At 38.2% G+C, this 15,345-nt stretch overlaps 1 protein-coding gene across 1 annotated transcript; it reads left to right on the forward strand.

The window, feature by feature from the left end:
- Nucleotides 1-47: 47 nt before the first annotated feature.
- On the forward strand, nucleotides 48-15,088 carry osbp2a (oxysterol binding protein 2a). The gene is made up of 14 exons (XM_030148993.1): nucleotides 48-531; nucleotides 1,533-1,738; nucleotides 5,280-5,530; nucleotides 5,670-5,838; nucleotides 8,350-8,470; nucleotides 8,568-8,634; nucleotides 9,258-9,395; nucleotides 9,538-9,783; nucleotides 10,454-10,574; nucleotides 10,731-10,834; nucleotides 11,743-11,838; nucleotides 12,004-12,188; nucleotides 12,288-12,508; nucleotides 12,691-15,088. Exons 1-14 carry the CDS (start codon nucleotides 371-373, stop codon nucleotides 12,831-12,833), a joined length of 2,229 nt encoding a protein of 742 aa, XP_030004853.1. The 5' UTR covers nucleotides 48-370; the 3' UTR covers nucleotides 12,834-15,088.
- The last annotated feature ends 257 nt before the right edge of the window (nucleotides 15,089-15,345 follow it).

Here is a 15,345-nt window from a genome sequence, read left to right on the forward strand (position 1 = left end):
CACACACACAAACCTGCACCCATATGCTACAATCCTGTAATAAGGACGTCATCATGATCCCCCCTCTCTCACATCTCTCATATCCACAGGCTTTATTTCACGCAGTCCTACTCTCTCTCACGGCCGTACAGTTGCAGTGCAGTGATGTGCTTTATTCTGTCATCCCGGCTTAACATTTAGCGTAATATTTCCAAACTATCTCAGTGTATTAAAGGGGACTGACATAACCTCACACAGCAGCTGCAAGCTAACGGTAGCGTTAGCAGAGGAGCCAGTGCGGTGCAGCTAGCTAACCGCACAGCTGTTGACAGCAACTCCGACCAAACTGCACCGACTGTCCGCCTCTCCGGTAACCGGCCAAGAGGAGCAAATGAACGAGCTGGTGAAAAGTTTGCCGTCCCCGACTCTACCGGGACTCCACCTGCCGTGTTTGGATACCTGCAGAGGCTGGCTCTTTAAATGGACCAACTACCTGAAGGGGTACCAGCGGCGGTGGTTCGTCCTCAGTAACGGCCTGCTGTCCTATTACAGGTAACGGGAACGGACGGTGGGCACCAGTTGTCACCATTTTATCCTGACATGAGAAGTTTAAAGAGTCGTGTTTTTTTGTTTTGTTTTTTTTTTCCAGTTATTTGTCGCAAAAAATAAATATTATAATCTTAAAACAAAAAAATAAATATTATTTTAATAAAACAAATCAAACTCTATATTTTATCTTTATTCAGAGGGGGTGTCCTAGTTAGCGCCTAAACTAAAATCACCTGAGTCATAGCTGAAAGTTATAACCGTACACCATATAGATAAAGAATAAATGGATTTACAAGCTATGTTTATTAAAACTAGTTAATAAAAAAGCAAATTTAACAACTTAATCTCTATAGATATCCGGGTTTGAACACATAATCTACTTGCTTTGTGATATTTTTGGTGAATATGGAAGTTATCCTGACACAAGCTAGTCTATGTTAGAACAATATGTAAAACGTTTATTTTTAAGTAGTTTTATATTTTCTAGCTAAGTGAGGTGCACTATGACAGATTTTCCAACCTCAAATTATTTTTCACCGTAAAATCACAACAAAACTGTAATGAAATAATTAAACTATTGTAATTTGTAACAGTATCACTAAATGTTCAACAAGATATGTACCACAGCAAATTAAGATAAGATAAGATAGTGCTTTACTAATCCCAAAGGAAAATCAGGTGTCAGCTGCTCACAACCACTCAACAATAAAAAAACAGACATAAATAAAATACAATAAAAACACATAAAAAAAGATAGTATGAAATAAAATAAAGCCAGAGCAATAAATAACAGTAAATGCATCATAGTACTTTGTGCTTCCTTAAAGTAGGGTCTTTAAATTGTCACACGTCAGAATTAGTTGTACACCTTAACACAATTAAAAAAAACCACTAACCCAGTTCCAAAGTGGAGCACATTAACACAGATCTGAGCTGCATCCTTTTGTTTCACACTGAATGATGTTTTTGTTCCCTTTCCGACTTTCTATGTTTGTTCCATGCAGAACTCAGGCAGAGATGGCACACACCTGTCGTGGCACAATTCCCTTGGCCACAGCGCACATTGAGGTGGGTGACACTTGCCACTTGGTGTTAACCAGTGGAGGCCGAAGCTATCACCTGAAGGCCACTTCTGAGGGGGAGTGTCAGCGCTGGGTGTCAGCCCTGCAACAGGCCAAGGCCAATGCCACTCTCCTGATGCATCATTCAGGTAATACTTAAATTTTAATGTTGTACAAAGAAATAATTTCCCCTGTTAAAATATGCAGCACCAGAACAGCAAACGCATCCACCATTCCAATGTCCTAGAAATTGTACTTCAGCTGAGCCTTAGAATCTGAGGCAGACAACCTAAATTTAGCCGTAACCTCAATGCAGACTCGCACAACCAAGCTCCACTTACCTGAATGCATATTTGTTTATTTTTATCCTAAAAATGTCAAATGTTTTGCAATAGAAAGGCCAGAAGGGGGCAGTGTTGTTAAGGATACAGAGGTAGAAATGGTCAGTTGGGGCAGTGTGTGATGGGATTCTGGAATCTTTATTTAATCATGCTACTATTAAATAATCCTTTGTTATGTCTTTAGCTTTTTTGTTACTGCACATATGACCCCAATCCCTTAATATAAGGTATGATAAGATAAGACTAGATAAGATAAGATAAGATAAGATGAGATAAGATAGATAAATGTTGCTGTTCGTTTTTTTTCTCATGAATCTTTGAAAATATGAAACACAGATGCACAGTGGGTAAATGTTTTCTCTCTTCCTTTCCCACCCTCTTACATCCACACACACAAACACACACACACCCACAGAGAGAGAGAGAGCGAGAGAGAGAGACGGGCAGTTTTACCTCCCTCCTACTCTGTCTCCTTTCTCCCTCCCTGTCTCCTTCAGTATGACGACAGTGAGATCTGAATGAAATGACCTTCGTGTATAGACTCCTCCTCTTGTTCGGGCAGAAGGAGGGGGAAAAAATAGAGCAGGAGGGTGTGAGGATTTTCATTGAAAATATTTTTCGCCATACACCTTGTGGACAATAGGGAGAGATGAGGGCAGCCCTTTCAATGAGGGTCACCTTGTAAGTACTGTTTTGACTATTATTGTAAGAACAGGACTTTGATAAGACTGCAATAGAGGGTGTGTGGCTGCTGGTTTCTTGCTTTTGTTGTGCTTGTAATTGCTGTAGTGTGTGTATGTTTATTGAGTTCACCAAGTTTGGCAATTCAGATATAGTCTTTTTCCGTGCAGATCCATGGTAAATATGCTGCTTAGATTTTTCAGATGTGAGAGTGAAAAATTAACAGGGTTATATTTGTCGTAACAGTCTTGAGTTCATCAATTTGACATATGTGGAGCTGGATCTTTCTGTCAGTAATAAGCTGGCAGGAGTCTCATTCACAGGAACAGTGTGCTTCAACCCATCCTCATGCTGATTAAGAGGGTTGCATCTCCAAAATGTAAATCATGTATTTGCAGACAGCATTAACATATGTAGACGACGACTGTGTGTGGTCTAATTAGTCAGTCTGTTAATATGTTTGTGTCACTGTGTAGTAATGGTCTTTTACACACTGCTAGTGATGAAAACCGCTAAAATTGCAACCTGGATATAAAAGGTTAAACCTCATCAGATGATTTCAGGTAGTGTTTCTCTGAAGTTTTCCATGACTGATAAATTGTGTTGACAGCTCTGAAACAAATTATAACTGTGCTGATTATTTCATGGTTACTAAATTATTTGTTGTTGATTGTGTTAGTACATTCTTCATAGAACTTTGCCTCTTACCAAGACTATGCATGTAAGTTTATCTCATTTTTGAATAATGGTGATAGTAGTTTGTCTTCCAGAGCTTAAATACCATATGTTAATAGTACACCATGTGTTGTTCTGTACATACAGCACATACAAATGTAGTGCTGGAATAAAGTGTGTGCTGTAGTTGTCAAATTAGTTGTTTAAAAATTCAGGTCTGTTTAAAAAAAAAAAAACACTGAAAGGCAGAACTAAGGATTGAATCCATGAACGTGTAAACTAAGTGGTTACAACATCCATGCAGTTACAGCTGAGCTACAGCCATACTACAGCCAGCTTTATCAGATACATTAATCAGACTTTAACTGTTTAATCTGGATTGCATAAGATTATATTCCATCCACTGATTTTAAAGTCTGATTTTCTCTTCCCCCACACTATGTCCATATCAGTTTTGCCGCTATCACCTGTGGGTGTTTTATCATGATTCAACGATGAGTCACCAATTTGTTTCAGACTCTCCAGTGTCCAGTGTTTAACACCACCACCCAATTACCACACAAAAAACACCACTGTACTTTTCCCCATTTGCACTTTTTCAAGGATGTGTTTTATGAGTTCCACAAAGAGGTCTATTCTAATTTAATAAAAACATGTTAGACAGAAGCTCAAGCCCGATCTCGCTGTCATAGTCAAGTGTCAAAATACAAAAAGCACTGACATGCACATGTATGTGGGTCATGAAACCACTACCAATGCCTGCAGGAGTTTTTATCCTCTAATTTGTAATCTTCTCCTCCTGAGACTTTATTAATCCAGTTTGCCCTGATTGTTTTTATTTCTTTTCCCCTTTAATTGGGTGTAGTAGTTTCTCTTCCTGCTTTGGCACTCATTGGACTCTGGCCTAGATTCAGTCAAATTACTCTGGATTTTACAGATTACACATACAGTCTGTTTCTTCAAGTAGATTAGATATGTTTTGACCTAAAAAAGAAATGAAAACATCATTACACATGATGGAGACTTTTTTTTTTGGAATTTTAAAACCATATCATTAATGTAGACATTATTAACTGCCTGCCATGATCTAAATTTGTAGCAGTGTTTGTTGTTCTTTTTTAAGTCACTTAAATAGAGGGTCTTTAAACACTGAGGAGGTTTAATAGAGCCCTATTAGCTCTCTAACCCAAAGACTCTGGCATGTCTGTTATTACAAGCACATTGTTTGGACTAGCAGTATTGAAAGCCTTAGAGTTTATTTTAATATCTAGTGAAGGTACCTGGGTTTAACCGGGCTGAATCTGTTCATATTTATGCATAAGATAGCTACTGTTTCTATCTGACTGCATCTCACAGCTAGGCTATATAAAAATGAAAATAGAAATAGAAAAAAAATATAAAGTGAAAAAATAAAACAGCAATCCTACAGAGATAAAGAAAACTTTAAATCTTTATTTTGTCCAAGGAGTGAAAATCTAACACAGACGTTAGCTATTTTAGTCTCAAGGATTTATACAAACTAAAGGCTATGGATCTTTTTTTTTCATGGTGCTTGTTTATGAGTCCTGTCTTCCTGCTCTGCTTCTAAAATCCCTGAGACTGATGGCTCATCTCATGCCAACATGGGGCAGAGAGAGAAAGAAAGGAGGAAAAGGGTAGTGCGTCATCTTTTTTCTCCCTCTACTGCTAAAAATAGCCTAGCCTCCTGACTGCACAGTCCCACGTTTCCAGGGCAACAGTGTTCATTCACAGCTTTCCGATCTTGTAAAGGAAGGGGTGTGGGAAATCAGGGTGTGAAGTGTTATTATCCTCTCCCCTCTGTTTCTAAATGACACTTTCTCAGTTGGTGTTAGTTTAATTTTAGATTTTGAAGAATATCTTTTCACATCAGTAAACAACCACATTGTTCATACATAATAGCCTTTAACAATACCATAGCAGCCTTTAAGTTACACGAATCATGTACAGCTTTTCTTTTCTGTCTTGTGAGAAGATGACTCAGGAGATGAAGGTCCCGTACCGCAGGAGGACCGTGCCTTAACCCAAGGGGTGCTCAAGACTCTGGCCAGCAAGTTAGATGACCTGAGCACCTGTAATGAGCTCATAGGAAAGCACGGTGCCGCCCTCCAGCGCTCCCTCAGTGAACTCGAAGAACTGCGTGGAAACTGTGACAGCACGGACAAAGTAAAAGCTGTGAATGAGCGAGCTACCCTTTTCCGAATCACCTCCAATGCTATGATAAATGTGAGTTTGCATGGTTCAAGGCTCAGTGAATGTAACTTCTATAAATGGAAGACTCATAAATTGAAATGTCTCTTTTTGAGGTAATGCACTTCAGGGGTTCTGTATGGACTTTTTGCTATGTGTTGTTTTCACACCTCAGGCTTGTCGTGACTTTCTGGACGTGGCAGAATCTCACAGTAAAAGGTGGCAAAAGGCCCTGCAGCATGAGCGAGAACAGCGTCACCATCTGGAGGAGACCATCGAACAGTTGGCCAAACAGCATAACAGCTTAGAGAGAGCCTGGAGGGAAAATCCCACCTCATATACAGGTGAGACTCATCACTCATCGATTTTTCTGTTTGTAACAGACAAAACAGTGTAGTCTTCAGCATTGGTGGTAAATAACATGTTACAATGTTATGTAATTATATGTCTGACGTGTAAGATTTAAGGGGACGTCAGAGAATTGCAGAAATGGGATAAAACATTCATAATTCTGTTTTCATTAGTGTATAATCACATTGCATTAGAATGAGCTGTTTATATCTACAGAAGGAATGGGTTGTGTCCCTGGAGTTTGCCATATTTCTTCAGTCAAAACAGAGTTCTCTGTTTTTCTGTTATATGAGTAGTGGAACCTGCATTAAGGAGCAATGCTGTCACCCTAAACCAGGGGTGTCCAATCCTGGTCCTCGAGAGCCTGTATCCTGCATGTTTTAGATGTGTCCCTCTTCCACAACACCTGATTCAAATGATCAGCCTATCATCAAGCTCTGCAGAAGCCTGATAATGATCGTCATGTGTGCTGGAAGAGGGAAACATCTAAAATATGCAGGATGCCGGCCCTTGAGGACCTTAGTTGGACATCCCTATCCCTAAACAAAGCTCAAAATAGGCACACCAAAAGTGACCTCCTGTGTTTTAGCAGCTACATTGGTGAAGGCTGAAGGAGTATTCAGTTGGCTGTCGTGTGCAAATTCATAGCTAGATATGAATAAACCTTTAAATTACTAAATGACAGTTATCATATAGAGGTGACATCCAAATATAAAAATTGTATAATATTCATATTTTTATGCAGGACTTTTCAAACAAAGTACTTTACAAAGAAAAGTGACAAATACAAGACTCAGTTTCTGCAGTAATATGTAGAGTATGAATGGAGTCTTTTGCCAGCTTCTTGAGAAGGCAGGTCAGCAGAGCCTAGACAGATGAGTAATCAAAATGTAATGAAACAATAAATTGCATTATTAACCCCTGAAGACCCAAACAGCCACTGGTGAAAAAAGCATCTACTATTCTATAATATTTAATAACTGTTGAACCACTAATCCTATTAAAACATGGGCATAATTGATGTAAAATCCAGGTTTTTGTCTTTTCATGGTCATTGGATATGACCCATTTGGACATTCAGAGGCTCCATAGTTACTGTGGAAACACCGTCATCTTCTACAACATTGATTCACCAGTAAACCCATGGAGTTGGATCAGTGACAGTGGATGGACACACTGGGGTTAAGTTCACTTATTGATATCATTGCTGAAAAAGTCACTTTTTCTTCAGTTTTCTCTGTTTTTGATATAATAAGGCTCAACTTTAATATGAACTTTTATGAACATCTACATGATCAGTAAATTGAATGTAGGAAAGCTCATGATTTACACAAAAACCCCCTCAAAATATAGAGGATAATATTACAATAAGTTTCAAGTTTATTTGTCATGTGCGTTCAGGGTACAAGTACCATGGCAATGAAACACAGTGTGCCCTGGCTCTCTCTCTGCCCAATATTGAAATATAAATAACAAACAAATAACAATAACAATCACAGCAACAATAAAAATACTTAATAAATAGCACTAGCCCTCCTATTGTAATGTAAAAACACTAAATAAATAAATACAGTTATAAAAGCTGAAAGTCAAGCTGCAGGTTCCCAGCTACCTCCTTGTGGCAGAGCTGCTGTTCAGCAACTGTGTAGCCTGAGGAAAAAAACTATCCCTGAAGTGAGTAGTCCGGATTTTGATACTTTGTAAACGCTTTCCTGATGGTAGATAATAAAAGAGACTGTGTGCGGGATGACTTGTGTCCTGTATGATGCCCAGTGCCTTTTTCCTGCTGCAGTAGTGATGGTAATAATGGTGCTCCAATGATTTTAGATTTTGCTGTTTTGATCAGGAGTATGTGGTCGTGTGATGTAATATTCCCAAACCATACCAGTATACTGCCAGTCAGGAGGATTTCTGTTGTGCTGCGATAAAAGTTGATGAGTGTTTTTGTTGACATACCATATTTTTTCAGACATCTCAGAAACAACAGTCTCTGGTGTGCTTTTTTGATGATGCTGCTGATGTGAAGAGAACAGGAGAGTGAATCAGAAATGTGGATGCCTAAGAACTTGAAGTTATTGACATTTTCGACAGCAGTGTTGTTTATGTAAACAGGAGAATGTACTTTCTTATTGGTTCTGAAGTCGATTATGAGTTCCAGGTTTTTGTCTTTTCAATAAATGGTGATAAATTACTTAAGAATGGTTAAATGGAGAGAAAAAAATCATTTTGAAAGTACCACAAAAGTAGCACTGGGTCTTTATGGGTTAACATTGTTACATCACTTATATTGTAACAGGGTAACTAGTAATCTGTACCATTTTAGGTTTCACATATGTCCTTTTCAACACTGATAGACTTATTACAGCCCTCTTCTGGCTGTTAGCAGTGATGCACTGATTCAGCAGCAGGGCTTCTATACTATGTTTATATATGCTATAAAAGCTATATATTTGAAGGCATAAGGCAGTCTTACTTGTCCCATTGTCCTGTTTTTGTTGTTGTAGCCGTGGAGCGGTCTCAGCAGGGGGACGCAAGTGATGAGAACGATGAAGCAGAGTTCTTTGATGCCATGGAGGACTCCCCTGCATTCATAACTGTGACAGCTACTGGCAGCATACAGCACAAGTGAGACGTCATCTCTTTATGCAGTGTAATCCCAGAGGTTTATTTTATATGAAACATCACAGTTATGAAGGTGATGTGTACTTGAATTATGTTTTAGGCGCTCAGGGAGTAATCAGAGTATGATGAGTGGAGGAATGCCCAGTGAATGGACTCACAACGAGAATGTAAGTCCCATTCATGCATCTTCTTGATCAAGTAAATGTATTGTTTTAAAAACTCCCATAACATCACATGTGCAACTTAGATAATGTGTTATATTAAGGTATGCATATGCAACATTAAGTAGTTTTTTTTGTTGTGTTTAGTATATTAGTAGGCTATTGCCTCTTTATTAGGGTTTATAAATCCTTAGTGCCTTATTTTGTAATGTGTTATTAATATCCGATAACAAGTACTTTAACAGTTTTCCATCAGTTGTGTTCTTATTTGTGCTTACTGGTGAATTGATTAATTTGACCTAACAGCAGCAACAGTGTGCAGACTCTATCACAAACTACCCACATGCAAATATTACATGTTGAACCAAGTCTTTCTAATACAGAGTTTGTTCCCCAGTCTAAAGCGAAGTAACTTACTTGTAATTTAGATCTGTACTTTCTATTGATATATAATAAAATGGTGCATTTTTAAGGCTTCATAATGATGAATAAAGCGCTAATATGCCACTACTATGAATACTAATAAGCAGCTAGTTGAGGGTAAATATTTGCATCTTGATAAGAAGTTTTACCAGACGTTCACATGCTAAACAAGATCTGATCTGACTGTTTTTCCTTTTTTAATTCAGGATACCTCAGTCGCAAACCATATGCAGCTACGAAGAACAAGACGCAGCCGTATTCCTGACAAACCAAATTATTCCCTCAACCTGTGGAGCATCATGAAGAACTGTATTGGCAAAGACCTGTCCAAGATTCCTATGCCCGTAAATACAAAACACACATTTATTTTAGTATAGGTTTTATTTCACAACTTTCAGTTTTAAGAGTTGGCTGTTCCACGAGTGAAATTGTCTGCATCTTACATCTTAAATCTTCATATTTGTTTTCACTTTTATCGAATTGCAGGTAAACTTTAATGAGCCGTTGTCGATGCTGCAGCGTCTGTCTGAGGATTTAGAGTACAGCGAGCTTCTGGACCGGGCGGCTCGCTGTGACTCATCTCTGGAGCAGATGTGCTTGGTAGCTGCCTTTTCTGTGTCCTCCTACTCAACCACAGTGCATCGTACAGCCAAACCCTTCAACCCTCTCCTGGGAGAGACTTATGAGCTCGACCGCCTCGAAGAGTATGGTTACCGCTCCATCTCTGAGCAGGTTAGACCAAGATATTTGTTAAAAAGTCTTTTTATTATAATCTGAGTTTTAGGCCTTAAAATATCTTCAGTTTTATTTTGATACATCTTAGAAATGTATTTGAGTGATACTTTTATGAATTTGCATACATTTTAGTTCAGTTTAATTTAGATTATTTTAGATATGTAGGAAAATTGTACTATGTGTTATGCCATGACAGAACTACAAAAATGGAACCACTAATGCAAACCATGCAGGCTGATAAGAATCAGAATGTACTGGAACACAGCCAGCTGGTTTGTGGGCTAATATGGTATCTTCTTTCATCAAAATATAGCTATTCTAGATGTAACAAAGTGAAAATGATTTCTGTTAACTTTTCTTTCATATAATATGGGTAAATGCAAGTTCAGAGATCTGGCTTGATAAAAGAGATAGGTCTTAAATTGTCTTCAGTGGTCTTACAAAGTTTTCATGGTTTAAAGTAACCTTGCTGAAACCTGTAAAAGCCCTACCATCCTGTTTTTTATTTCAACAGAAATAAACATAACCCTACAGGTGTATTTTAAACACAGAAGTATTTGTTTAACATGTTTACAGGAAGCAAATAACCAGAGCATGAGGAAAAGGTAAACACAGTATGCTGTCACTACTTTCCCTGCTCACAGTGTCTGTTGCTGTTCACTCTCAGGTCAGTCATCACCCACCAGCTGCTGCTCACCATGTGACGTCACAGAGAGGATGGACCCTGTGGCAGTACATCACTATTGATAGCAAATTTCGTGGGAAATACATTTCTGTGATGCCTCTAGGTATGTATTCAGGAAGTTATCCATTGTAAAGTTCTCACTGGTAAAAAGTTATCACCAGTATCACTACAATTCATATAATTTAATAGTTCACACAGTAGTCTGGTATAACAATAATAAAATGAATGTATCAATATATTTTTCTTCTGTTCTGTGTAGGAAACATTCACCTGCAGTTCCATGCAAGTGGAAACCATTATGTGTGGAGTAAAGTGACCTCAACTGTTCATAACATTATTGTGGGCAAACTCTGGATTGATCAGGTGTGTTTGGCTCATGGTTAGCTCAGTATGTGTGATAAAGTGGTATAAATGCAGGCAGAGCACAGATTTAAGCTTTTATTACAGAATGATATACATATAACACATACGTATTGGTTGGGACAGTGGCATAGTGGTTTCATTTCTCAGTCAGACTGATTGATTTTACCTGTTCTCTCCATGCTCCTGAACACAGTTCAGTTCTGGGGTTGGTCCCCAAGTGCCTTCAATGGCAGGTCAGAGGTACCTAATGTGGGCTACATAATGCTAATTGCTAAACCTAATGCTAGGTGTTGTGTGTGTATAAAGATGGGTAAAATGCAGACAACAAATGAGTCCCTGCAGGGATAATAAAGCAAGTTAACCTTTAACCTTTACACGAGGTTGATGGTGACTCTGCTTGTGTGGTAATCTAGAACAATCATGAAACACACAGTTGCTGAGATCACAGATCTCTAAGCAGAACCAAAGTTACGCATATATTTCAAATGAACGCAATATAGACAAAGAAAACAGTTGTGCTTAAGGGATGAGGCAGTATACACCAAATGAATGGAGACTGCCTCAGTTATAAAGCATGTTAATCTGGATGTAACAGACTGAAAACGATTAGACTGAAAAAGGGCCTTGTGACCAGATCTGATTCCATGCTTTCTGCCCTACCACAAAACAGATAGAAGAGATAGAAACCTCTTCAGTCAGAAGAGGTTTAATCTTAACTGTTTGTACAGCACTTGGTACTTGTGAGTGAAAGTTGACATTTTTCAAACTAAATCAAGTTAAAAAGAACAATTCAATTGTCGATGTAAAAGATATTGTGTAAGTTCTATCACTTCGGGAAGTAATGTGAACAATCATGCATATCATAAAGCATCTATTTTCTTGCTGACTTTGTGCCATGTGTCGCTCAGTCTGGAGACATTGAAATAGTCAACAACACTACCAAGGACACCTGCCGTCTCAAATTCTCCCCCTACAGCTACTTCTCCAGAGAAGTCCCACGTAAGGTAAGTCATCATCCCTAATATTGTACTTGTATGTGAACTCGATTGAACTTAGAGCCAGTTTATAAATCGCATTACAGAAAAAAACAAGTGAATATGTCAGCATCTCAGGCCCAGTTTGTGTGTGCACCTGATTTCTTCCTGTCTTCTGACCTGATGGCGTCTTAGGTAACTGGTGTGGTAGAGGACAGAGAGGGCACAGCCCATTACATCCTGTCTGGAACCTGGGATGACAAAATGGAGAGCGCCAAAATTGTAGACAGCAGCCAAGGTTGTGGAGGATCAGAGGGCAAACAAAAGATGGTTTATCAGACCCTTCAGCCCAAACTACTCTGGAAGAAATACCCTCTTCCGTGTGTTGAACTAATATGCAATATATCATATCTTAAAGCCTATACATGACATTTCAGCCTAAAAATCTCTCAATTCATGTTTTGTTTCTCATTCTCCAGGGATAATGCAGAGAACATGCACTTTTTCTCCTCCCTGGCTCTGACCTTGAATGAACCCGAAGAGGGTGTTGCCCCCACAGATAGCCGTCTGAGGCCAGACCAGAGGCTAATGGAAGCAGGTCTGTGGGATGAAGCAAATGCTCAGAAGCAGCGTCTGGAAGAGCGACAGAGAGTGGAGAGGAAACGGAGGGAGGCACAGGCTAATCAGGCCCTGGAGGATGGTGAGTTCAAAGATACCAAGATCAACAAAGAGAGTAGAGATTCTGCCTTATACTGATGCAGCATCATTTGCACTTTGAGTACTGGTAACATCAAAAATTACATTTATATCTTATTAAAAAAAACTTGAAACTGAAAGTTAATTATCTATGATATGATATGATCATTGATTGTGTGTAATTAGGGCAAGATGTGGAGGGATACCAGCCACTGTGGTTTGAGAAGAGGATAGATGACACAACAGGAGAAAGTACCTACATCTACAAGGGCGGTTACTGGGATGCCAAAGACAGACAGGACTGGAGCCAGTGCGCTGAGATCTTCTAGGACAAATCCCTCCTTACAACACAACATCAGACAGGCTAAGTGGGTCCTTGTGCTGTAAACACAATGTATGAGTGGTTTATGTGTGTGTGTATGTGTGTGTGTGTGTGTGTGTGTGTGTGTGTGTGTGTGTGTGTGTGTGTTGGTGAATGGGACTTCAGATTCAGAGTTTCAAGCACAAAACAAGCTCCTATTTCAAATAACTAAATCCTTTTCTGCTGTAACATTAAAATACAGAATGCATGGCTTCAGTTGGTGTGTCATCTCTAAGCTTGTTTAGCAGTAGTGAACTCAAGTATGCAAGTACACAGATTTCCTGTGTGTATGTGTATGAATAAAGGATTGGTTTATAGAAGAATGTTCTGCTTTAAAACACACTAGTGTCTTCTGGTGTGTTTCAAAATAACTGTTTGGAGGAAGGAAGTGCTGGATATCTTGTTCTCAAAGCTGCAGGAACATGTTACTCATCTCGCCTTCTGATAAAGACTTCAGACTTCAAATGGACTTGAGCAGGGCAAAGCAATCTTCTGGGTTAAAGGCTAGTTTTACAGCCAAACATAATTTTGATCCCTTCTGATTCTTGGGAATTTTTGTATTATTCTCTTTCTTAAACTTGCACAAACTGTATTCTGAAGGATTTACAGTTATTGTCCAGTCTAACTGGCCCCTCAAGAGCAGCTAGTAGGTAACTGAAAACAATGGTAGATGTTATTTTAAGTCGACTACTGTCTGGGAACACCATGTTCTTTTAGTGGTAATCCCTGCTTAACTCATGATCTTAAAATGATCATTTCTGGTTGCACTGAGGGGGCACTTCAATGATTTTATATATTAAAGTTGGATTTACTTAAAATATCCTGAATGGCATGTGAAAACCACTTTACACTCTGACATGGGTTTTAAAGCTTTATGGTCCAATTAAAACATAGTATAATGTAAATGTAGACTCTGCATTTGTTTTTTTTTTGTTTTTTGTTTTTTTAAATAATATTGCAATTAAAAATTAATAATAAAAAAAAAGTTAATGTTGAGGTACCCTCTGTTGTTCATTTTCTTTTTATGGTTAGCTCCTAAAGTTTATGGAAATACAACACTTGGTCATTGAAGTGCCCCTTTAAGTTTCTTGAAGGTCAAAATACTTCCACTTAAGTATAAATCTATTTAGCCTGGAGTATTTTCTTCAACAGGGGATTTTATCGGTGCTTGTTGGTTAATTTAGCCTTAATTATGTAATGAAGTAGAAAGTCCCTAATAACCACTGCATCTAAACTCTGGGATTCCTTAAAGATGACTGGCTGATTTGACAGGCTTCATCTTTGGAGGACACATAGATGTTTATTTGAGTTGACATACAATTAGTACTTTCTGCTGTATGATGATGCTGCTTCATTTGGTTGTCCATAATAACCCAAATGCACAGAAGGAAATGCTCCCAGGCCACAAGTGTTTTATGCACAAGGAAATTACATTTTAGTCAAAATAGTCCACTACCTAAATTCAATTCAGTATAATTTAGTTACTGTCATGAAAAGTCAGTGTATTAAACTTTAATAATGATGTAATGAAATGTATGAATATCAGTTCAAAACAATTGTTTAAAAGTTGAGAAAACTTAGCAATACTCCTTGCTAAAGCTTGAAGTGCAAAGAAGCACTGATGTACATTAGTAGTAAATATGCATTCTCTTAATAAACTATAACCATAATAACCTTAATTTGTAGTTTTCAGCATACTGTGCGTTGTAGTAGAGCATGATGCACAAGTATGACTGCCTAGTTGGTTTTTGGCTTGTATATAGCAAAACTACATTACAGATAGAATTAACTTATAAAAAATATTGTTTCACATTACTTGAGCCTTCATATTCTGGTCACTATTCAAGCTCTATTTGTGTATACATAATCTTAAATGGATCGAGGTTGTGTACTAGTTTATGACAATGTTAGTGAAATGAAATTATGACCAGGAATTTATGCAGTATATAATACTGATGATGCAAATAAGGTGTTGCTCCAATAAAGCACAATGTTCTGTTTCCCTGCAGGTTATGAGACATGCTACATAAACATAAACATTTCCATGGCAGCATATAGCTATGCATGATATTAGTGTGCATAGCCACTTCGATAGAAAGAAACCTCTTCACCTAGCTAACTGTTTGTGGACTCTTACTGAACATTAAGTGAATTCACCTTTTGTGCCCAACAACCTCAAAAGTTTTACATTTTTGAGCTAAAATAAAAATAAAAAGCTGTGAATGTCAGTGTCCGTGTGGTGTTCAGACATTTCAACTTAGATGTGGGATAAGAATCCACACAAATGAGTTTCACTATTAAATTACCTTGAGGCCTACAATAGGCAGACTCATTGACATGACACCTAGAAGCACGAAACAGGCTTGTTCACTCAGAGTAACATGCAATATGTTCAGACTTTGCTAAGATGTCACTGTTGTACACCATCGTGTCATACCCACATCTTAAATTATAGATTAAGTAAATACATACTAACTATA

Source organism: Sphaeramia orbicularis, chromosome 12, assembly GCF_902148855.1.
Source record: "Sphaeramia orbicularis chromosome 12, fSphaOr1.1, whole genome shotgun sequence".
Lineage (NCBI taxonomy): Eukaryota > Metazoa > Chordata > Actinopteri > Kurtiformes > Apogonidae > Sphaeramia > Sphaeramia orbicularis.

Bases quoted from the DNA above. Each gene is read 5' to 3' on its own strand.
- osbp2a (XM_030148993.1), top strand. From the start codon at position 371: ATGAACGAGCTGGTGAAAAGTTTGCCGTCCCCGACTCTACCGGGACTC. The intron at 532-1,532 runs GTAACGGGAACG...TGTTCCATGCAG, and splicing joins GGCCTGCTGTCCTATTACAG to AACTCAGGCAGAGATGGCAC. The intron at 10,575-10,730 runs GTATGTATTCAG...TGTTCTGTGTAG, and splicing joins CATTTCTGTGATGCCTCTAG to GAAACATTCACCTGCAGTTC.